Consider the following 22,244-nt stretch of genomic DNA (forward strand, 5'->3'; position numbering starts at 1 on the left):
CCTCAGGGCGTAGAGTGTGCCTGGCTTTTAAACAAAGTCATAAACGGGGATAGAGTGCGGGTGAATTAAGCGCACCTGGGCATCCTTGAGCCTCAACCTACAGGTTGCCACCAGTACTTGTGTGAGAACTACGTTCCAACTCCCCACAACCACTATATTTCATGTTTTAAGCTGGGCTGAATGTAGAATATGCAAGCCACTTTCTTTCTGGAATTCATGGTGGACTCTCAAGGTGATCAGTATTCGGGCCCAATCCTTTCCCCACTTGATACACCTGCCAAGTCCTGGAGCACCATGTCTGTTGCTGTCCGTTCTCACGCCCCTGCCTGCTCTCTCCAAGGTCCTGACGACTGCTATGTTGGTGACGGCTACTCTTACCGAGGGAAAGTGAGTAAGACAGTCAACCAGCACTCCTGCCTTTACTGGAACTCCCACCTCCTCTTGCACGAGAATTACAACATGTTTATGGAAGATGCTGATACCCATGGGATCGGGGAGCACAACTTCTGCAGGTAAAATTCACCTTCTTCGCCATGATCAGTCTTGGGCGCTTATCAGGATAATGGTTTGTCCCTTTCTCCTTCTCTTAGTGTTCCTGGGCTAGCTTAGAAATTTGGGGATGGAACACTGAAACTCATCAGGTTTCCTTCTAGGAAGATTTCCTACTCAGGATAGGCTAGGTTGTGCTGTCGTAACAAACACCTCCCAAATCCCAGTGGCTTGAATACCTCAGAGTTTATTCTTCACTGCTGCTGCCTTTGTCATGTGGGCTGGGGAATAAGGGTGAGATTATTAGCTCCACAAAGTTACTCAGATGTCTAGGAAAGGCAAGGAGAGGCTCAAAAATGGAGCATGAGGTTTTTACTACTTCAACCTAGAAGTGACACATCATCTCCGCAACACTTCATTCGTTGGCCAGAAATAGTCACGTAATCCTACATAACTTCATGGGGGAAATGTAGAGAATAAAAGGGAATGCCCGATGGGCATTACAGTCTCTGCCACAAGGATATTCAGGTTTTTCCAAGTAAGGATAATGCCATTTCTATCCCTGGTGATGATTGGTTACCTTCTTCCCCTTCTGCTGCCTCCAGACTGCTCTGTTGGCTTCCTCCACTGCTCTAACCAAGGCCAAGGACACATATAATCTGTGTATAAGGAGCAGGAATTTTTTTTTGTATGGCTTTAAATTGGTTCCATTAAGCCAGAGGATTTCCCTTGTACAAAACACAAGTTACCTCCCGCCACCACTCACTTTGAGCTGTTCCCCTCGTGGAGGCATCTTCAGACAGATGTCCATGGCAGCCTTCAGACAATTCCCACATATGCAATTTGGAGGTTTGGGCAGTGGATCCCTACACTCACCACGTTTCTGTGGCCCTCTCACTTTCCTGACAAAGGACAATTTTCAACAGGGATCTCATTTCTTTTCGTGCAATTTGATATGTCCCACGGATCTGGCACAGGGCTTGTTAACTATTTCTTGGTCATTGGGATTCTCCTCTGGAAGTTAAGGTTTTGCCCCAAAACACTTATATGCCAGCATCTGTTAACCTGTTGGATGAATGGAATGAAATGTGGTCCCAGAGGGAGCAAGGAACCTGGTACTCGCTTACCCAAAGGACTTTTAATGAGGGTCGGTGGGTTTGCCAAGCCTTGACGGTGGGCTATTTTCTGTTCCCATTTTAGAAACCCAGATGGAGATGAAAAGCCCTGGTGTTTCATTAAAATAAACAATGCAAAGGTGAAATGGGAGTACTGTGACATCCCAGCTTGCTCAGTCCTAGGTAAGACCGTGGCTGTCCAGAAGCCCCAGTCATGGTGAGATTGCCGATCCCTAGATGGATTTTCCTGACACCCCATCTCTTCCATCCCTAACCTTCCACCACACCTGCTTTTCCCATTGCCATCCCAGTGGAAACCCAGATGCCCAATCCTTTGCTCCCCTTCCAGGATGCCTAGCAAGCCCAGATACCTCTGTAAACTGAGACCAGTGATCCAACCATAAACTCCTGTCCTAACTCCCAGTCAGTGCACTCAGCAAATTTGTGGATCACTTGCTATGTGTCAGGCACTATGTCAGGCCTTCAGTTTACAGTGGTGAGCAAACATTGGCTGAGACTCCATAAATAACCATTCAGGACGCAACATGGACAGAGTTCCAGCCTCACAATCCTCCTGCCAGGCTTCTCTGGACTACCGCTCTACACACGTCTGGAATGTTTCACTCTCCCACCCTGATCAATGGGATTACCTCTCTGGATAGTTTCAATTCTGTGCCTTTTCTTTCATGGTCAGCTCTGTCTAGAATACCCCATCCTCCCTGTGATCTTGTCCATATCCAACATTCTTTAGAAATCAACTCAACTAACCCTGCCTCTGGGAAATCCTCCATGACCCTACCAAGTGAAGTGTTATCTCTGCCTCCTCTCAAACCCCATGGAATGGAAAGGGCACCACCCATACAACACTTACTGCACTCTCCTTTGTATGACAGTTATTTGTGCAATTGTCTTATGTCCCTCACTCTATTTCATCTGGATATCTCCCCTTACACATCAAGAAAGCCTCCAAAATACACGCGTACATTATGAATAGCTAAGTACATACCCAGTGATGGATTTATATATTTACACACACGTTTTTGTCTCCATATCAAAATAAGAAGCAACATCTTCATTGTTAATTCTATCGACTTGCTTTATATCCATCAATGTATTCAACACATATTAATTGCGCACCTACTGTGTGCCCACTTTGTATGCGTCAGAATGGTCTTTTAGCTCTGGAACTTGCTAAGCTGCTGGACTTGGAGTCATACCTCTGACAAGTTCCTTCTGAGGCCTTGGAGAGAAAGGGAGTAGCATGATTTGTCTTTCTTGCATTGCATTGTCTTTCAGACATTGCTGACCCAGAGGGAAGCCCCACAGAGCCTCTGTCCAAGCTTCCAGGGTTTGATTCATGCGGGAAGACTGAGATGGGGAAGGTCAAGAGGATCTACGGAGGCTTCAAGAGCACAGCGGGCAAGCACCCATGGCAGGCATCCCTGCAGACCTCATTGCCATTGACTGCCTCCATGCCCCAGGGCCACTTCTGTGGGGGCTCACTGATCCACCCCTGCTGGGTGCTTACTGCTGCCCACTGCACTGAGTAGGTGCCTGCTGAAAGCAGAGGCCAGGGTGACTCGAATCTCTGGGGGTGTTCTCTTCTTCCCATCTGAGCAGCATCTTGGTGACTCTGGCAGGATCAGAGAGTCTAATCTAGCTCTAAGGGCAAAAGAGTGGCTCCATAAAACTGGATGGAAAAGAACTACCACAGGCATTGCACGTGTTATGACAGTTAATCCTCAAAACTATCTACTGAGGGAAGATAGGGGTTTTTACTCTGATTAATTGTGGTATACCCAATGCCGAGTACAGGTCTTCATACAGAGCAAGTGCTTAGTAAATATCTGTGCAGTGAAAAAGTTGATTATTATTCCCATTTCGTAAACAAAACCCTAGGTCTTGGGAAAGTTTGGCACCTTGCCTGAAGTCATGTGGGAAGTGAATAGGTAAGTGGGATATGAACCCAGATTTACCCGTTTCCTTAACCTTTCCAGCCTGGCCTTGAATAGAAAAATATAGCATGCTCCCATCTGATGCCATTCCCATGAACCTCCTGGTGTCTTCAGCCACGACTCCTGGATGGCTTAGAGAAACCAGTACCTACTGAGGAGCCTGAATTATCACCGCTTCCCCTGAGTTCCCCAAGTTCATGGTCAGGCCTGGTCCCACATAGCCCAGGTTTTGGTGGTGACCTTGAAGGTCTTCCAATCCACCCTGGCATTAAACAGTTTCTTGTGGGATTCCAGGAGATGTTCCTCAAACATGCAAACATTAGCCTGTACAAGGAATAGTTGTTCAAGAAGTCAATTGGCTGCTCTTTAGCAAATCCTAGGGGCAATGGAAGGTCTCCCAGGAAATATGAGATATATGTTTCTGCTTACATTTGTAGACCGGTCCATTAATAAAGCAGCTTCCTCACATTTTCTTATTTGGGCCCACAGCAGAGTTCCGTGAGCAAGATGACAGTCACAGATGATGCCAAGGCTGCAGAAGGTCAGGCCATCCGTCCAGGGTCACACAGCTCACCAGGAGCAGAGTCTTGGCTTCAGTCTCTTACCATCTCACCTTCCTTTGCAGCATAAAAACCAAACATCTGAAAGTGGTGTTAGGGGACCAGGACCTGAAGAAGACAGAATTCCATGAGCAGAGATTCGGGGTGGAGAAGATTTTCAAGTACAGCCACTATAATGAAAGAGACGAGATTCCCCACAATGATATTGGCAAGTGTCTTCTATGGTGGATCTCCCATGGGTCTTGTCCTGGGCGGATTTCACTACTGATGGAAAGCTGAGGTTTGGTTCTAGAAGATGTTCTTATCTTTTTGGTCCCTCACAGACTCCATAAGGAAGAGAATTTATACCAGAGCCTTTTAGTCCTAAAGGTCTGTGTTAGTGTTATGATAAATGAGGGGAAGAGAAATTAGCAACACTGTGTTGTGGAAAGAGCTCAGCCTTGAATCCCAACTCTCTCATTTACTAGCTGACTTCACCTCCCCAAGCCTCAGCTCCCCTTCTGTAAAATGGGTACACTTGTGTACAACGCTCAGCTTCCTATGTGTTAAATGACATGACGTGTATGTGTCCCCGTGTACATCAGGCACCTGGGAGGTACTCAGGTGTGGAGGCGATAATGTTAAGCTACTGGCTGTTCAGTAGGTACGTTCTCCATTCCTGGGACCTGACACTCTCTCTCCTTCCTCACTATCTTTTTCTTTCCCCCTCTTGAAGCCTATTCTTTTAAAAAATGGATTAGAAATTATTTCAAACTCAACTGTTATTTTTTGATATTGCTCTCATCCTGAAGTCCTACTCCTCCCCTGGTGGAAGTTAAAAGAACTCAATGACTGAGGAGGAAGTCATTAGTTTCTCGGGCATTGGGAGTAAGGCTTTGCCACGTCTCCCTTCCGATCGAGTTGAAGCTAGTGCTCCTTTGGCAGAGAGGACCCCATCGCTCATTTCCTCTTTTTCTCCTTACCTAGCTTTGCTCAAGCTAAAGCCGGTGGATGGTCACTGTGCTCTGGAATCCAAATATGTGAAGACTGTATGTTTGCCCGATGGTGCCTTCCCCTCTGGGACTGAGTGCCACATCTCTGGCTGGGGTGTGACAGAAACAGGTGAGTCTGGCCACGCATTCTCCTGAGACTCAGGTAAGTTGCATCAACCAGAGAAGCAAGGGTCAAACTCAACTGCCCTTCTGAACTTGACATCATGTTCCATTGAAAATGTATTACCAAAAAAAAAAAAAAAGTATTACCAAAAATAAGAGATTGCCTCATCACTAAAGCTCTAGTTAAATCTCATCAGTCTTTTTATCAATGCTAGCTTCTGATGGGATCCTTGACGTCCATCAAGCATTGATACTGTATCCATGGAGATCTTTCTCCTTCCTTCCCTAGGCAGATTGGAAAGAGGATAGATAGATCATAAAGAAGATGGGTTTGGCATCAGACAGACTTGTGTTAGGTTCTTGGCTTTGTCACTTGGACAGCTGGGTTTTAGTTTCTCCATAACCACACTTACCTCCTAGGCTTGGAATCATGATAATAGGAGCTGATAGAATTCTATGGAGATATTCACTAAGTCAGGCCCTGGAGGGCAGGGTCCACTCTTGTTCATCGGTCTCTCCCATAGTGCCTTGCTCAGGGCTCACCACATCGTAGGCATTCTATAAATTTTTTTAACTCAAGCTATTGATTGGCCTCTAGGATGTGGTCTTTTTTATTTATTTATTTATTTATTTATTTTTTAACTTTTATTTATTTTTGAGACAGAGAGAGACAGAGCATGAACTGGGGAGGAGCAGAGAGAGAGGGAGACACAGAATCTGAAACAGGCTCCAGGCTCTGAGCTGTCAGCACAGAGCCTGATGCGGGGCTCGAACTCACGGACCGTGAGATCATGACCTGAGCCGAAGTCGGACGCCCAATCGACCAAGCCACCCAGGCGCCCCAATGTGGTCTTTTTAAAAAAAGTAACCACAGGATTAATTTCCTCATGTACCGACAAGATTATATTCCCTAACATATGAAATTCCGAAGTGTATTTCAAGTCTTTCTCAAATACTCAAAATAGATTTCTCTTCCCTCCAAATCTTGTCCTTAATGACGGAAAGCAAGAAACACTTTAAATAGACCTGTATTCGTGAAGAAAAGGTAGTGTAATACACAAATTTGTCAGAAGGCTTCTGGGAATGAAGGCTTCTGGTTAATCAGATCTGGGGGTAGCCAGAGACTGATCTTTGTAGGGATCTTCATTGTCCTGCACCTAAACCTTTCGATATCACTGTGCTGACCAGAGCAGACCGAGCAGAACAGAGGATCCTCGGGAAAAGAAATGTCTACTCTGGGAAGTGGGTCATCTAGAGGAGCAACCGGGCACTTGGTCCATCATTACGAATCTACTGTGTACCAGCCCTCTGCTAGGAAGTTTTAAAAAATGGCTTAAGCCACTATCCCTGCCCTTCTGATCCGATGGTCTAGCCGGGCAGACAGAAGAGGGAATAAATGATTCTGCTGCATTGTGATAAGCAAAGCAATGAGGGTCTATAAAACCACAGTGAAGGCTGGAGGCAAAGGTCCCCATCCTTAAAACATGAAGCTCTTCTGCCCATCTCCCGGAAAAACCTTCCTTTCTGAGTTCAGAGCTGTGGCCCTCTTTTTATCAGTGCTAGCTTCTGGAGGGGCAGGTGTCACCCGGGTCCCCACAGTGGCAATCTCTTTTCTCTGTCCCACAGGGGAAGGGTCCCGCCAGCTCCTGGATGCCAAGGTCAAGCTGATTGCCAGTACTTTGTGCAACTCCCACCGACTCTATGACCACATGATCGACAACAGCATGATTTGTGCAGGAAACCTTCAGAAGCCTGGAAAAGACTCCTGCCAGGTCAGAGACTCCAAATGGCACTTGGGGAGGGAGACGTGGGCCGGGAACATACACCGGGCACAGAGGCCAGACCAAGAGCCCAGGGCTGGGAGGCAGTTTCGGAGGTCCACCTGCCATAAAGCTAAGGCACAGGCAGGCATACCTGTCCTCTGGCAAGTCGGAATCCACATCCATCCAGGATGATTGAGCATAGTAACTGGCAGGCGTGACACTGGTGAAGGAGCTGTCATTGTCTTCATTTTACAGATGCGCAGAGAAACGATCTGGGCCTACAGCACCTGGGTGGTGAGCGGGCAGAGCAGGAATTTGCTTCGCTGTGTTTCAATGTGAAAATGGTGCTTCTGGCCTCAGAATGGGGCAGCATGTCTGAAAATCCCAGTACAGAACTATCCAAAAGACCAGTGGCTAGAAGGAGAAAGATGACAGGCCCAGAGAACTCATGATAATATTAACTAATTATTAGGCTTTGTGTGTGTGAGAGAGAGAGAAAAAAAAAGAGAGAGAGAGAGAGAGAGAGAGAGACATAGAGAAGGGGAGGGGGATTTAGGCCTAGCAAACTAAGTGGCTGAGTGGCTCCTCTGTAACAACAGCCAACCTAGGGCCTGCCCGACACTCCCCAGGGGTCACATCTCACAGGAGACGTCCTTCCTAGACTCCGAGGCACAACCAAATTTAGAATTTTCTGCCTATCTCCTCCCAAAGGCCCCGCCCCCTAAGACCATCACATTGGGGAATTAGGCTTCAACATATGAATTTGGGCGGGGGCGGGGGGGGGGGGGGACACAAACATTCAGTTCATTACACCGAAATAATTCCCCGGTCTCGGGTGCCTAGTCTATAATATGGAAATCACGTCTACGTAAAATCCGAAGATGTGGCTAAGATCCGAAGAGCTTTAGCCACTGAAGATCCTATCGGTTGCCGTGTGTTAAGTGGAGATACGCGTTGAGAGCTATGTTTTCTCTCCATGCTCCTCCTGCTAATTTAACTGGGGGCTCAGTATGAGCCAGGCACCGTTCCAGGTGCTTTACAAACATTAACCCGTGCAAGAGCCAGGGCGGGTGGGGGATGGTCGGTTGCTCTCCCCAAGTTTGCAATGTGAGAAACTGAGGCCCAGTTGGCTGTCCAAAGCCTGGTCTGGAACCCGGAAAATCTAACCCCACAGACCATGTCGAACATGTGGGCCATGCTATTTCTACGCCCTGTCCTCCCCACCCTGTGCGTGGCCCCTTCGGGTCCCTTCAAGGGCTCTGGCCAAACAGGGCACTGCTCCCTACCGAGGCCCCTGCAGGAATGAGAAGTTGAGGGCCCCTGAGAATTCACTGTGTGACTATGGGTCATGAGTAAGAGCATGGACGTGGGGGTGTGACCAAGGCACGTGGCCCAGCCCCGTGGCTCATCTGCCAACCCCTCATGAACTCAGGGACATGTGTTGGCGTTCACACCTCTCCCTTCAGAACTCTGGGTCACATAAGGCATAGGAGGGTCCCTGCCAGCACTCTCCAGGGAAACCCACCGGGGTGACCGCACCCCCTGGCATCTCCTCATGGAAGGTGGGGGTGTCTCTGAAAGTGCTCTGATTCACAAAGCTGAACTCGCGTGTCTTTTCCCTTAGGGTGACTCCGGAGGCCCTCTGACCTGTGAGAAGAATGGCACCTACTATGTCTATGGGATAGTGAGCTGGGGCCTGGAATGTGGGAAGAAGCCAGGAGTCTACACCCTAGTGACCAAATTCTTAAATTGGATCAAAGCCACCATCCAAAGGGAGACTAGCTTCTAAGGTGTCTTCTTAACCTGAGAGCCCATTCTCCTTAGCACCCAGACAAGGCACACCCTCATGGGCAGCACGGACACCCTGGGCGTCCCTGGGAGGCCATACAGCCAAGAGTCTGCGCCCTACACAGAGACAACGGCCGCCCAGCCTGGCGCATCCTGGACCAAGATATGCCAGAAGCAACGCAACCTGTATTTTGTTTGCTTCCCTTCAAGCGATGGTACCTTCTAGAAAACCACAGACTGCCTTTACCTCGGACATTTGCAAATGTGGGATTAAAGAATGACCAGAGCCACCGGAAGTCACCTTTACGTCTTTATTCCTCATGTCAGACACCCAAAGTACACAGCAGAACGGGTCACCCCCTTCCAGGATGACCCGGAGGACCGAAAATACGACATTCTCTGTAGCTTTCTAAGAGTCGTTAAGTAAAGCGGCTCAGGGAATGGGCCGGTGTGTCATGTTTTTTTGTTTTTTGTTTTTTTTTTTTGGCTTGCTGGAACAGAAGCATGTCTCTGGTGGGCACAATTCCTCCCCAGCCGCTCTCCCAAGAATCCTGGGTGGATGCCGCGTGCTCACAAGGGCAGACCCCTCCTCCTTTTGACGTGCAGAATCTCCATGGCGTCTGGGTTCACGTCCCCCCTCTGATTATCCGCGGGCTCCGCAGCCTCTGGTCCCCCCTGCAGGAATCAAACATACCTCCCTGAGTCCGAACGAAGCTTCCGCCCCGCTCCCACACGCGAGCTGCCTAAGATGCCCCCGGAGCATTTAAAACGTTCTCCCTCCCCTGCCCTTCCCCTCCTCCACCCTCCCCAAGAAAAACGATCCTCGAGGCAAGAAGGAGAGCGAAGCAAAGCCAATCTCTCATTTAGACGTGGTGTCTTTCTTCTGAACAAAGCAGGGTTCAAAACCCGGACTGTTGCAGCCAGCGAGTCCCTGACCCTTTCTGCAAATGTAACGAGCAAGCAGTCAGCACAGCCTGGGCTTCCGTGGCCCGGGATTGATGTAGCCCCGGTAGGTTTGTCTCCGCAGAACTAATGGCTGTGACTTCAGAGAAAACCCTGCAGGAAGTTTAACCCGGGTGTCATCCGCCTGGTCATCTCAGACCCATGAAATTAGGCGCCTTGCTCGAGCTGCATTTCACACTTCTTTAGAGCCGGCTGACCTTTGGCCAAAAATAAAGTTTGAAAAGAAACAACGAGTTTGCCTTTCCCCACGGCCGTGCCAGCCGGGGTGGGTCTGGAGCTTGCTACTCACGTCAGCCCCCCGGAGACCCAGGCCCCTCGCCTTGGCCAGTTCTGCCGCGCGCCGGGCCATCTCCACTTTGTAGGAGCCGGGAGGGGTCCAGCCGATACCTCTGGTCAGGTTCAAGTCTGATTTGTACTTGACCTTTCGGGGGAAGGAGGGAAGCAAGAGGAATAGGTCAGCAGGGTTTGGGGGTGATCTGGCCACAGAGTGGAGAATTCCACGTGGGGAAGGAGAGGCCGAGGCACAGGAGGAAGGGTCTCGGCCGGGCGGGGGCGGGGGGGGGGGTGCAGCTCACATCGCTTTGCAGCTGGTGGGCCTTCTGCGCGTGCTTCAGGCCCAGCTGCTCGGGGTCGCAGGTGGGCTGGGGCAGGGGCTGCCTGTAGCACACGTCGCTGGCCAGCTGCTGGCTCCTCCTGGCCTGGAGGAGGCCGGGCTGGTCTGGGCGGCTGTGGAACTGAGACCGACTCTTGGCGAAGTCCTTCTTGTACTCGTTGTCACTCTGGAGTTTGCCGACGTTGAGGAAATGCCTCATCCTTGGGTCGTCCTGGACGCTGCGGTACCCAATCTGCTGGCCCCGGTCTCTCAGGAAGGCCTCTTTATACCGGAACTGCAGGTCAGAGGAGCAGAGGGGGGTCGTGGGTGCCTGCCTCCCCTCCCCCGCCAGCCCCCCCCCCCTCGGGGTCTCAGCAGGAAGTTCAAGGATGGGGGAAGGGCGCAGCTTCGGATTCAGGTACACCTGGGATCTATCTCCCCCGTTGCTACCTTCTAGCTCTGTGGCCTCGGGCCAGTGACTGAGTCCCTCTGAGCCTCAGTTTCCCCACCTGATAAAATGGGAGAATGAACCTCCGCCCCACGGGACACTGACGGGATTCAACGAGCTGGGGGCTAAGCTTCGCGTCTGGCACAGGTTCACGCCCACCGAGTGGCGGCTCTGGGTGTTATTGCCGCCGTAATGAACCCAACAGGAAGAGGAACGCGCCCACTCTGTCAGCAGCCACTCTTCCCTTGATTTTTTCCAGCTTGCAGGGACCCGGGCCCCTCAAACCATCTATAGTGAAGGGCCAGATTCATTTCATCTTGCTTTTTATTTTTTATTTTTTTAATTTTTTTTTTTAACGTTTATTTATTTTTGAGATAGAGAGAGACAGAGCATGAACACGGGAGGGTCAGAGAGAGAGGGAGACACAGAATCCGAAACAGGCTCCAGGCTCTGAGCCATCAGCACAGAGCCCGACGCGGGGCTCGAACTCACAGACCATGAGATCATGACCTGAGCCGAAGTCGGACGCTTAACCGACTGAGCCACCCAGGCACCCCTTGTCTTGCTTTTTAAATTGCCAATCCGTCAAGGTCCCAGATGTGGTTATACCGCACCTGCAGCGGGGTGCCTTGTGCGTGTGACGACACCCAATGCGGCCCCTGCCCTGCTCAAGATAAGTCCACCGGGCACATGCTTGGCTGTCACCATAGCTAGTTGCTGCAAATGTTTCTAAATGCTTGCCCTTGGTTTCTGTACTTATTGTGGGCAGAGACAAGTGTTCGTGATCAATGATCCAGTCAGTGATGCCTTCCTCTTCCATAACAATGGCTGCCATGTTTTGAACACCTGTTATTTGCGTGACACTCTGAACTATTTTGTTTTCACTCCTACAACAGTCCTAGGAGATAAAAATTATACCCGTTGCTCATAGATGTAGAAATCTGCCTCCACAGAATGTGAGCAACTTGCCCAACCCCACGCAGCTGAGTCCTAAATGACTGAGCCCGGACTTTAACTCAGACGAGTCGAGGTGGAAAGCTCAATCTCTTTCTACCCTGTCACGCTGCACTTCAGCTAAAAGTGCTTTTATGTGGATCAACACATCAATCACATGTTGATTGACCTCTCGGTACACACACATCAAGTTTTAAGAGTGTCTCTCCTGAGAGTTGTCTGGGTGGCTCAGTCTGCTAAGCGTCTGACTTTAGCTCAGGTCATGATCTCGTGGTTTGTGGGTTCGAGCCCTGCGTCGGGCTCTGTGCTGACAGCTGGAGCCTGCTTCAGATTCTATGTCTCCCCCTCTCTCTGCGCCTCCCTCTTTTGCACGCTGTCTCTCTCTCTCTCTCTCTCTCAAAACTAAACATTAAAAAAATAGTGTCTCTCTTGGGGCGCCTGGGTGCTCAGTCAGTTAAGCGACTGGCTCTTGACATCCGCACTGTGACACTGCACAGCCTGCCTGGGATTCTCTCTCTCCCTTTCTCTCTGCCCCTCCCATGTGCCTCTCTCTCTCTCAAAATAAATAAACTTAAAAAGTTAAAAAAATAATAAGAGTGTCACTCTTAAGAGAGAAAAAGTGGGAAAACGACCCTCCCCAACTTAAAACTTCTAGCTAAGATTCTGGGAGATAAGACCTATTTTTAATTTCATTGGAAATATTTGTTCAGTTTAGGTTCCTGGTGGTTTTCGTTTTAACAGAACTGGGAAAACCAGTCAAAACTCTCAGTGACAGAGGGAGACAGAGCCTGAGGTCTTACGTCACTGGCGATCTCTCTGGACGCGCGGGCAGTCTGGAATGGAATGGCGTCCAGCCTGAAGTCATAGCCGACAGCCCGCGTCTGTTCCCAAGAGTTTCTGTAGGCTTTCTAGATGGCGAAAACAAAGAAGCGAACGAGCAGGGAGTGAGAATTCCGTATCTGGCATGTTGTTAGTTCTGAGCAGGAACAGATCCTAAACACACACCCTCGCCCTTGCAGGGGCCCAAGGACAGAGCCACGGCCCCGCATCCACCCCGAGGACCTCCCCAGCTCTGAGCCTGGTGGGACTGGCCACGAAGGGCCGCAGCTCTAAGCCCCTGGCTTGCTCATCAGGCCCTGCCCTGGCGGGTCTGGGCTCAGCGAGTCCGGCTCATTCGCTACATCCTGTTGGTACGAGGGGCCCCTGCCCCACTCCTCCCTGTGTTTGCATTCGCTTTCAGTGCCTCAGGTTTGCAGCTTCCAAACAACAGAACTCAAAGTTCGAGAACTCTGTTTCTTCAGATACGCGGAAAGTACTATTCCTTAGGTCCCGGCACCCATGGGTTTGTTAGCTCCAAAGACTCGCCGGGGGCCCCTCGGCAGCTCCCAAAGCCACGTGAACCCATCGCGATGAAGCGGGCTGTGTCCCATATGCACCCCATGAGGATGCACCGAGGGAAGAGCCTTCACCTGCATTAAATTGATTGCCAAGAACCTGACCGAGTTCCTGACCCATGTTATTTCACATCTTCCTCTTTCATTTTTCCCCTTTTGAAGCTGTTCTCACACACCCTCCAGGAGTCTGTAATCACACCCTCTTAGTCCTCAGGTAGACCCACATAACCGATAGAGCATCAAAATCTCCCATGCCTTCATGTAGCTAATAATTTTTTTTTTTCAAGATAAGGGAATGGCTCAATGAAAGGAACCATCTGGAGATCCCAGTGGAGGGCTGTCCTTTATTCAGCCACAGAGAAGGGAGACAGCAGGCGAGGCACATCAGCAGCAGACGACAAAGTGACAGCCCCAGACCGTGTCTGTGGCTCACTCTTTCCAAGAGCCCCAGCGGGTCAGAAGGCCCTTTAAGAACCTTACTTTTGTCACTTGGAAATAGAGGTCAAGCCTGAGGCTCTGTTCTACAGGGGATTGAGGAGATTAAGCAAAGCAGGGATGGCAGATAAAAAGCAAAGTGCCTCACACGGCCGCACACCTGGGCCCGGAACCAGAGGGGCCCATGGAGGCTGAGCCAGGCACGGCCGAGCTCCGTGCTTTTAGGTACCGCCATCCATCACCTTCACCTTCATCACGGCCTCCACCTCCAACACCCAACGCTGCCAACCACGAGCCAAATACCTACTGCGTTCAAGGGCCTAGAAATACAGAGCCCGTAACCATTGGGGCAATCGCCTAATCGATGGGTCACAGACAGGGCCCAAAGGATTCCATTTCCCGGGTCGCCACTGAGTTAAGCAGGCGTGACCGAGGGATACGTACAAGGGGAGGAGCGTTCAGATAAAGACAGACCCACCGTCGCCTTTAGCACTATGCTCCCTAATATGGCGGCCCAGCACACAGAGTCCCAACTCTTAGCGTCCCCTGGGAAGGTGATGGTTGGCGCCTTCCTAAAAGAGGGCCTCCACACCAGATCTGGGCTGGGTAGGGACACCAAGCTTCACTCCGCCTCAAACTCCCACGTCACCCCACGGTGGTGTCGGATGCGCCCCCGCTTCCGGGTCTCTGCAGCCGAGGGCCAACGAGCCAGTGTGGCCCAAATTGGGGTTCTCCCCAAGGCGCCTGCTCCCTTTCTCCTGCCCCCCTTCTCCCTGTATACTATTTGCTTGATTGTCATCACTTCCTCCCTGAGTTTTTTTATTCTGTTGAGGTTTCTGCCTTGCCACTGGGAGCCTTTACATTCCGTAGGCGCTTTGATTTGGAACCCTGGGCGTTTCTCTTCTTTATCACAGTGGGCACAGTTTTGTCCTCATCCTCACACATTAGAGTCATTTGATTTTTAGTTATTTCGGCTGCCTTACACATCTCAATGGCTTTCTTTGCCCAGGAAGGTCACTTTCCCTCCACATCTTCCTCACAGAGCACTTGATCCAATTGTGTGCATTCTACACGCCCCCGAAGAAGTGCTCTTTCAAAAGAGGTTCATGAGTTCTCCATATCCGCATGCCCCGGCGGCTAATTTCAGCTCTGGGACTCTACAGACTGGCGTCCCTTGTGAGCCGGAAGATGCGCCGTCACCGGCCCGGGGCGGCCATCCTCCTTAAGCTGGCCCCCAAACGGACCGGCAGTCTTATCCCAGTTTTTCGGGGCAATGGGCCTCCAATAGTTCGTCAAACGGAGGCCTGGCCTTCTCCCATCCTTGAAGCATTAATGCGATGATGGCTGTTTTGTCCGAGCTCTGCTGAGGGGGAGGTCCCGCTTCCCCAGATGGAGGTCAGCCCACCAGAGCTGCCGTTCTAAAATTATCGCTCGCACATCCCTCAAAAGCATCAAATGGTCATAATAACTCATATTTACAAAGCGCCGTCGCATTCACCGCGTGGGATCCCACAGGGCTTTACAAACGCAACAAACTAATACACACGCTAACTAGAAGGCGCCTCTCGCCAACCCCTGCGAGGCGGCCACCTCTGGGGTGCACGGTAGCAGCTGTTGATCTGCGCGGAGCCCCAGGACACAATGGCCGGGCCGGGGAGGGAAGAATGGCCGGACTCTGGGAGGCCCCGCGCTGCCCCAGGCCGACACACTCAGCCTGTGTTATTCTGATCTGACGGCGTCTTTTGATTCTGCCGCCTGGCTACCTGTTATCCCAGGATCACAGCTCTGCTGGCCGAGCGGCTGCCTATTCTATTACAACCGGGGGCCTCCGACCCCTGCTAACAACAAGCCTGGGTTTACGAAACAGCATCTTGGTTATGCACGCAAAGGGCACACATCTAAGGGACACGGAAGTGTTGAAGGCCACCGCCTCGCGCACAAAGGAGACTGTGTTTGTGCCCGATGGGCGGCAACCGCAGCGTCTTTCCAAACTGTGCGGTGAGAAAGTGCCACGGCGTCTCCAAAGTCACCCTGCTCCGAAGGGCCGAGGGCACGTGTCCGGGAAAGAGACAGAGCAAGCGTCTGCCCCTGCCAGGGCCAGGAGAGCGCACGACTGAGGTCTTTGCCGTCGTGCCCGGAACCAGAATTTCCGAGCTGGGAGGAACCACAGGCATCGGTTTGCCCGGCTCCAACCCATTTTCCAGTTGAGGAAACTGAGGCCTGGCGAGGAAGGTGGCTCCGAGTCGCACACGTGGTCTGTCTCACTCTCGGTCCCGTGTTCTTCCCGACCCAGATCCTCCCTCCTGGGACTTTTTCTTCCCCAACGAGTAACATCCAGCTCGGGTATGGATACATTTACAAATACACTTACACACCACACGAACGGCTGCTTCACTTACGTCACTCAGGCACTGCGCGTTGAGGCGGGCTCTGGTGAAATCGGGGTGGTCGGGGATCGGGGTGTATCTGTGCAGGGACTCTGCGTCGCCCGCCCTGTACAGGCGCTGTGGGTAAGACAGGCTCACACTAAGTGCAGAACTGCACCGGGCGAAGTGACAGGCGGAGAACAGGCGGACCCCCTTCCTGCCCCTCCCACCGAGTGCCCACCATCGCGGGGGCAGAACCCAGCCCAGCTCGTGGAGGGCCTCCCGCCAGAACCCAGAACCCACCGGCTGACCATAGGGGCCCGTGTGCCCAGAGTCAGGTGGGACCGGCTGGTTTTAAATAGACCTTGTTTAAAATATCCATCAAGATCTGCTCCAAATGGGCCCCAAACCAGTATCCTGGTTGGCTATGCCCGCGTGTTTCACAACGGTATAAGGTGTGTGGATATTTTGAGAATCTTTGCAACTGAGCATTGTTCAAGGTTTCTACTTGTAACGAGATGCCTTAATGCCCTTGCTGTTTGACATGAATAATAATAAAAAGACACAAAGGCTAACAAGTCTTTTTTTTTTTTTTTTTACCATGAAATGCCTTAAGATGTTTCCAGAAAATTAAAGTTTTCATAGTCTACCTGGGTCCCAGGAAGACACAATTTTAAAACTCGAGCTCTCTCTTAGTTCCTATTTTTAGAGCACTGATCTAAGAGTTGCAAACAATTTTAGGAAGGGATTGAGCCTCATCTACTTTTAGAGAGGAAAATACAGTATTCTGATCCTTTTCCAAATTCATCTTGGACTTCGCCAACACGAATGTTTCGGCACAACATTTAGACTCTGTGTGATGAGGGGTCAGCTTTCTCTGTGCAAAATCAAATCCCTTGACAATTTCAGAGAAAAAAATATTTAACTTCCTATACTCCGAAATAAATACAGGAGAGAAGAAATGAGGTTAAATCATACGGAGTAAAAGCAGAAAGAAGCTTTTAACATGGCTGTTCTTTTTTTCTAACTGGGTTACGTTCAGCCTTTAATTCCATTACCATCTATCGATAATTGAGACGAATCTCTCTAACGTTGACGAAAAGATCACCAATAATACTTAGTATTGTTATGATGGCGAACACGCCATAATAGGGGACACTTATTGAGGACTATGTTCCAGACACTTGCTAAAAGTGTCACACACATTTATTTATTTAACCCTCAGTTCGTTCACTTCATCTTATGAAAAGGTGCTCTCAGTGCCGTCCTTTCCAATAAGGGAGCGGAGGTTAGAAGAGAGAAGTAACTGGCCCTCGACCACCCAGGCAGTAGACAGAAGGTCTGTGCTCACAGCTGTCCCAAGCCCATCCTCTGAAGCACTGAGTACTGGGCTGCACACTACCCACTAGGGGGCACCTAGGACGAGTGATGGAAGATGCCCACCTCGTTGCAATGCAGGTAGCTGTTCTTGGCGTGAACCAGGTCTGGGGAGTCAACCACCGTGGTGAACTTGATACTGTCTGGTTTCTTACGGTATTTAGTCTGTAAGAAAAAGGCACAGGTTCCCATAAAACCGGTGAGCACCATGCATTTTTCAGCATGCAGCTTCACCCCACCACCTGCTCAGTACCAAATGGGCCAATGACACTACTGGAAAACAAGTCTCTCTTCTTGGCGGGTAGCTCACAGGGGTATACAAGAGGTCCAAGCGGCCCCTGTGATAAGGAACATTTTACCAGTATTTACTCTCCCGAGAGAGAGAGAGAGAGAGAGAGAGAGAGAGACAGAGAGACAGAGAGAAAGCTGCACAATAGCCTGGCTCATCACAATAAAGGAATTCAGTAGAGGGGAGAATTCAGCATCAGCAGGGTCCCAGTAAGGTCTGTTACTAAGAAATGGAAGAAGGCAGTGCCACCCTCAAGGGGACCCCAGGGCAAGAATCTGCAGGCCACCAGTACGGTGGGGAGTTGGGTTAAGGTAACCATTCCCCGTGCAATGCGTAACACCTTCTGAAATCAGATAAGCCCCAGACACTGGGCTCTCTGAGTAAACTCAGGAGGTGGATGGCAAGTTCTGTGCCCCCATGAAAACAACGGGCCAGCTTAGCTCGTGACTACCTAATGTGCCTACTGAGAATCTTCTAGCACATCATCTGTCTCTCACTGCCCAGGTGGGAACATGCCTTTAACTCTACAGCAAGTGAATTCATGTGGAGGGAGATCTTGTTCATTCCTGCCACTGGGTTGCAAAAGGCCAAGAAAAACACTGGGCGTCCAGTGGCCACGGGGCCCTCTTGGGATCTCCACCCTGTAAGCAGGTTCCCTCTGCAGCAGAAAGTGAACGCTATAGGTTGCACGTATGATAGGGTCGGGTTAGTGGTACCTCGCTGATGAGTTCTCCAGCCTTCTTTGCACACTCTAGCTGTGGGGAACTCAGCGTCAACCATCCCGTCCCCTTCATGCCCATCAGGTCTGACTTGTAGCGAAACTGCGGGAAGAAAATCATTGGCTTTTACCAAGAGAGTGTCTAAGACTGTCGGGGCATTCCTAGATCCTTGATTTGTAATAATGCTTCATCATGACGTGTCAACATCTTCATTCAGAGTGTGTCTGCACATCGTTAAGTCCAACCACGTGAGTTCATGCACTCTGCCAGGAATTAAATAATGGATCGTGCCTAAGATACAAGAAGATCCCACCTGTGAACTGGCAGGGTTAGAAGCCAAGGTAATGGATGCAAATGATCGCTTGAAGGAAGAGTGGAGATCTACACCCAAGCCCAGGCATCTGCCTGGATTATTTTGTTTCCTTCTGGCAGTGAGGTGACTGCCTGCCTGCCTGCCTGCCTACACAGAACAGTTTTGCCCACCTCCAGGCGACGAAAGGGCTTTGAGCTCTGGGTCAAACCTGCCGTGACGCGGAGCAAATCACTTTACCAAATGTGACTCAGTTTCTCTCTGTGACAGCTGAAGGTGGTAACGACCCTTCTGTGCTCAGGAGAACGCCTGAGGGTCCTCAGGAGCAAAAGCTGCTCTATGTGTTGGATCTGTTTTTGTCTCGTGGTGGTTTGGGGGGCCGGGGGGGCAGGAGGGCGTGGGGACAATTACAGCAGGACCCTAAGAAGGGCACAAGCTTAGATACAACCGGCCTACAGTATGGGAGCCAATTTAATCTTTTTGTGCCTACGTTTCCCTCCCCCTGCCACCGTTCCCCAGGATTTGCTCATAATGTCAAAACGGGCTGGGCTTTATCACCCGTTTTTTTCATTTTAAGGACTCAGAAGATTAGAACTACAGCAGCATCCCTGGGACAAAATAGTTTAAGTGGTGCTGTAGGACAATGAGTCTGATCAGGAGTCTCCTAAAACATTAGGTCTTAGTACCATCCCTCCACCTGCCCACCATTATCTAGGATGAGACAGTCACATGAACGCTTTTCTTCTTCTCTTTATGGAAATTAGGCATTTTTTAAAGGTGGAAAAAGACCCTCTAAGGAAATCTAAAATTTGGATCTAAACGAAGTTGATAGCGTTTCTCTAATTTAGATACAAGCTCTGCTGTAACGCAAAATATCACTCCAGAAACCAGCCTCTCGGCCTTTTTAGTTCCTTTTCATTTCAGGATTCACAGCGTCCCTCACAGCTGGTCTCAAAGAGGGTCCGTTTCTGATCTACTGTCTGCTGGTTAATGCCCCCGTGCAAATTCCACTCTGCTTTCTAACTGGTGAAGGGAGGCATCACTCAGGTTCAGGAGCAGGCTTCAAAACCCCATGTCAGTAAGATTGCTTTTTATACCACGATCTTTCGGTCTACACCGGCAAAGCTTTTGCCTTCCACTCTGATAAAGAACAGAGAAAATTGGATAAATTTCTAAGTTAGAGAGAATAATCCGACAGGACCTCTTCACAGCCGGGTCTCGCTCCTTTCATACGCAAGATGAAGTGGGGAACACTCTTTCAACTTGCCTTTTGTTGAGCTGAACAGTACAATCGCAGGTAAGTCAGAAAGCAAGATGCAGGTTCCCCAAAGATCTGACTGCGCCTCAGACTCTCTTATAAATGGATCGTCTATTGATATTTCAGCTCCCAGCCCAGGTTGGACTATTCACGCAGACCCTAAAAACAACACGCCTGCCCCAGACTTCACGATGAAAGAGGGGGAGAGAGAGGGGAGTTGAGAAGAATCAGCTACCCAAAGATGGTTTTAAAGAAGGATTCTAAGATAATAAGAGAGCCTCGCACGCTGCCCAACTGCATCTGGCTTCCCCAAATGGCAGTCTTGCTGTTTTCCCTTGCCTGGAAGCCACCTTCGGATTCGTACGTGGGGTTTCCCGGCACCCCCATTTTGCAGCACCGGCTGCAACTGGGTCCCCAATTTCCAACGATGTAAACAACTGCACCCAGGAGGCGGCCAGTGGGAAGGTGTATTTGTCGTATTAATGGGACCCTTTATAATCACTCTCTTGCACAGGGTGTGGTTTGCTTTAGACTCATTATTTCATGCATTGTTCATGGCATCCTTCAAAGGAGGGGTTCTTATGCCCATGCGCAGAACAATTTTGGTGTTCGACTGACTGCTCAGATTCTCAGAAGAGCCACCGGCGGCTGTCCACTTGGTGTACCACGCAGGCGGTCATTGAAGGAACCCTTAGGAGTCGGAGCACCTGGGGTCCTAATCCAGCCACGTGGGGGAGCCAAAGAGCACTGAACTAGGAGTCTGGACACGAGCCCTGCTCTGCTCCTTGCTGTAGGGTCTGGAGCAAGCCATTCCCCTGCCAGCCTGTGACCCTGGGCAAGTTATTTAAGATTACAGGTGCCTTAGCTGCCACATCTGTAAAAACGAGAGGAACACCAGTATGCACCTAGATACTAAATGAGATAGTTGGTGCAAACCATTTAAACAAATGCCTGGTCCAGAATAAACGTTCCAAACATTGTAGCTAATGTCATTGTTGTTTCTGATGGAGAAACTGAGGCTCGCGGAGCTTACAGAGTCTACCTGAGGTCATGCAGCCGTAAAGGGTGGGGTCAGGGCTGTCCCCTTGACAGTCCCTGAAGGTGCTCTTCAGGACTCCCTGCAGCCCCCGCACAAGATCATGGCCATTCACTGTAGAGCACTGCCTGGGCACAGCATGTATCTCATACATGTCCCGAGGCAAGCATGGCTTGAGCAACTGTGGCCTGAGACCTTCGTCCTGGGGGAGAGCACCTCTTGGCTCTCTCTGGCCCGACCCACAGCTTTCTTTCTGGCCAGGGTAGGAGAGGGCAGGAGAAGCAGCCGGAGGCTGGGGGCTACTGTTCCTCCCCCAGACTGAGCTGAACTGAGTCAACACACAAGGAGCCTTTGTTTCTTTTTCAATACAACATAACTACATGAAATTAGATTTTCAATAACGACCACAAGAAAACTGAAGCCTCAGAACCAGCTCAACATTACGAGGTATCCTCTGTCCTCTTGCAATCTACCCGCCCCCCACCAAATGAACAAACTTGAAGTTTAAAAAGTGATGCATGAAACATCATACGGTGATTTAAAAAAATTAAGCCATAGCTTCTCAGCATTCCAAATTTTAATACATATCCTATTTCATAAAGTGTGTAAGAATGCCAGCTACCATCTCTTGGAAAGTCCTTTGCTTTTTAGATTGTTTTTCCTACATTTTTAAGCATTAAAATATCCTTTCTTTTCAGAAAAAAAAACTTTGATATAAATGGTAGCTTGAAATAATGTTTAGGTTTTTTTCCCTCACTTAGTAAAGTAAAAATCTGAGGGCAATCTGGGTGGCTTAGTCGGTTAAGCATCCAACTCTTGATTTCAGCTCAGGTCATGATCTCAGGGTTTGTGAGACAGAGTCCCAGATTGGGCTCTGTGCTGACAGCATGGAGACTGCTTGAAATCCACTCACTCTCTCTCTTTCTCTGCCCCTCCCCCTCTTAAAATAAGTAAATAAACGTGAAATAAAAATCTGACATTATACTGATGCCACCATCTTAAAAACATCTACCCGTGAACCCTGAGATCTGACGTCACTGGTCAAACCTCTTTGCTTCTCTGCTGGAGGGACAGAGGCCTAGAAAGCAAAGTGAAAGTTCCAGGACACGGAGTCAGTGGGTGACAAAGTGGGGCTTCCCACGAGTGTCTTGGGGCTCCCGGCTCGGCTCCCCTCACCTCTCCCGGATGGTCTCTGTATCTGCCCTGGAGGTTCCTCTTCCCCCCAGGAACAGACCATTGACAAGATGGTCATGCCATGCACCATTCTTGGAGATGGCAGGACAGCCATCTAGCAGGTGGAAGGCCTTCCTAATGGAACTCGGGCTGGCCCCTTAGTAAC

At 50.1% G+C, this 22,244-nt stretch overlaps 2 protein-coding genes across 12 annotated transcripts in view; one reads left to right on the forward strand and one right to left on the reverse strand.

Annotated features, from left to right (window-relative positions):
- Positions 1–9,060, forward strand: part of HABP2 (hyaluronan binding protein 2) — a 32,922-nt gene extending 23,862 nt beyond the window's left edge. Inside the window, exons 7-13 of the mRNA XM_043597592.1 lie at positions 341–512; positions 1,690–1,787; positions 2,901–3,150; positions 4,185–4,327; positions 5,086–5,220; positions 6,840–6,985; positions 8,601–9,060. Coding sequence (XP_043453527.1) covers positions 341–512; positions 1,690–1,787; positions 2,901–3,150; positions 4,185–4,327; positions 5,086–5,220; positions 6,840–6,985; positions 8,601–8,765 — 1,109 coding nt within the window. The 3' untranslated portion in view covers positions 8,766–9,060. The remainder of the gene's footprint in view (positions 1–340; positions 513–1,689; positions 1,788–2,900; positions 3,151–4,184; positions 4,328–5,085; positions 5,221–6,839; positions 6,986–8,600) is intronic.
- A 1-nt stretch (position 9,061) lies between these two features.
- The window catches only part of LOC122493260 (nebulin related anchoring protein), a 70,499-nt gene continuing 57,316 nt past the window's right edge, over positions 9,062–22,244 (reverse strand). For all 11 annotated transcript variants that reach the window (XM_043597589.1, XM_043597583.1, XM_043597582.1 and 8 more), the window contains 7 exons: positions 18,299–18,403; positions 17,360–17,458; positions 15,950–16,054; positions 12,522–12,629; positions 10,303–10,614; positions 10,017–10,148; positions 9,062–9,439 (listed from right to left, as the gene is read on the reverse strand). In XM_043597589.1, the coding sequence (XP_043453524.1) occupies positions 9,335–9,439; positions 10,017–10,148; positions 10,303–10,614; positions 12,522–12,629; positions 15,950–16,054; positions 17,360–17,458; positions 18,299–18,403 (966 nt within the window). In that variant the 3' untranslated portion in view covers positions 9,062–9,334. The remainder of the gene's footprint in view (positions 9,440–10,016; positions 10,149–10,302; positions 10,615–12,521; positions 12,630–15,949; positions 16,055–17,359; positions 17,459–18,298; positions 18,404–22,244) is intronic.

This window comes from Prionailurus bengalensis, chromosome D2 (assembly GCF_016509475.1).
Source record: "Prionailurus bengalensis isolate Pbe53 chromosome D2, Fcat_Pben_1.1_paternal_pri, whole genome shotgun sequence".
NCBI lineage: Eukaryota > Metazoa > Chordata > Mammalia > Carnivora > Felidae > Prionailurus > Prionailurus bengalensis.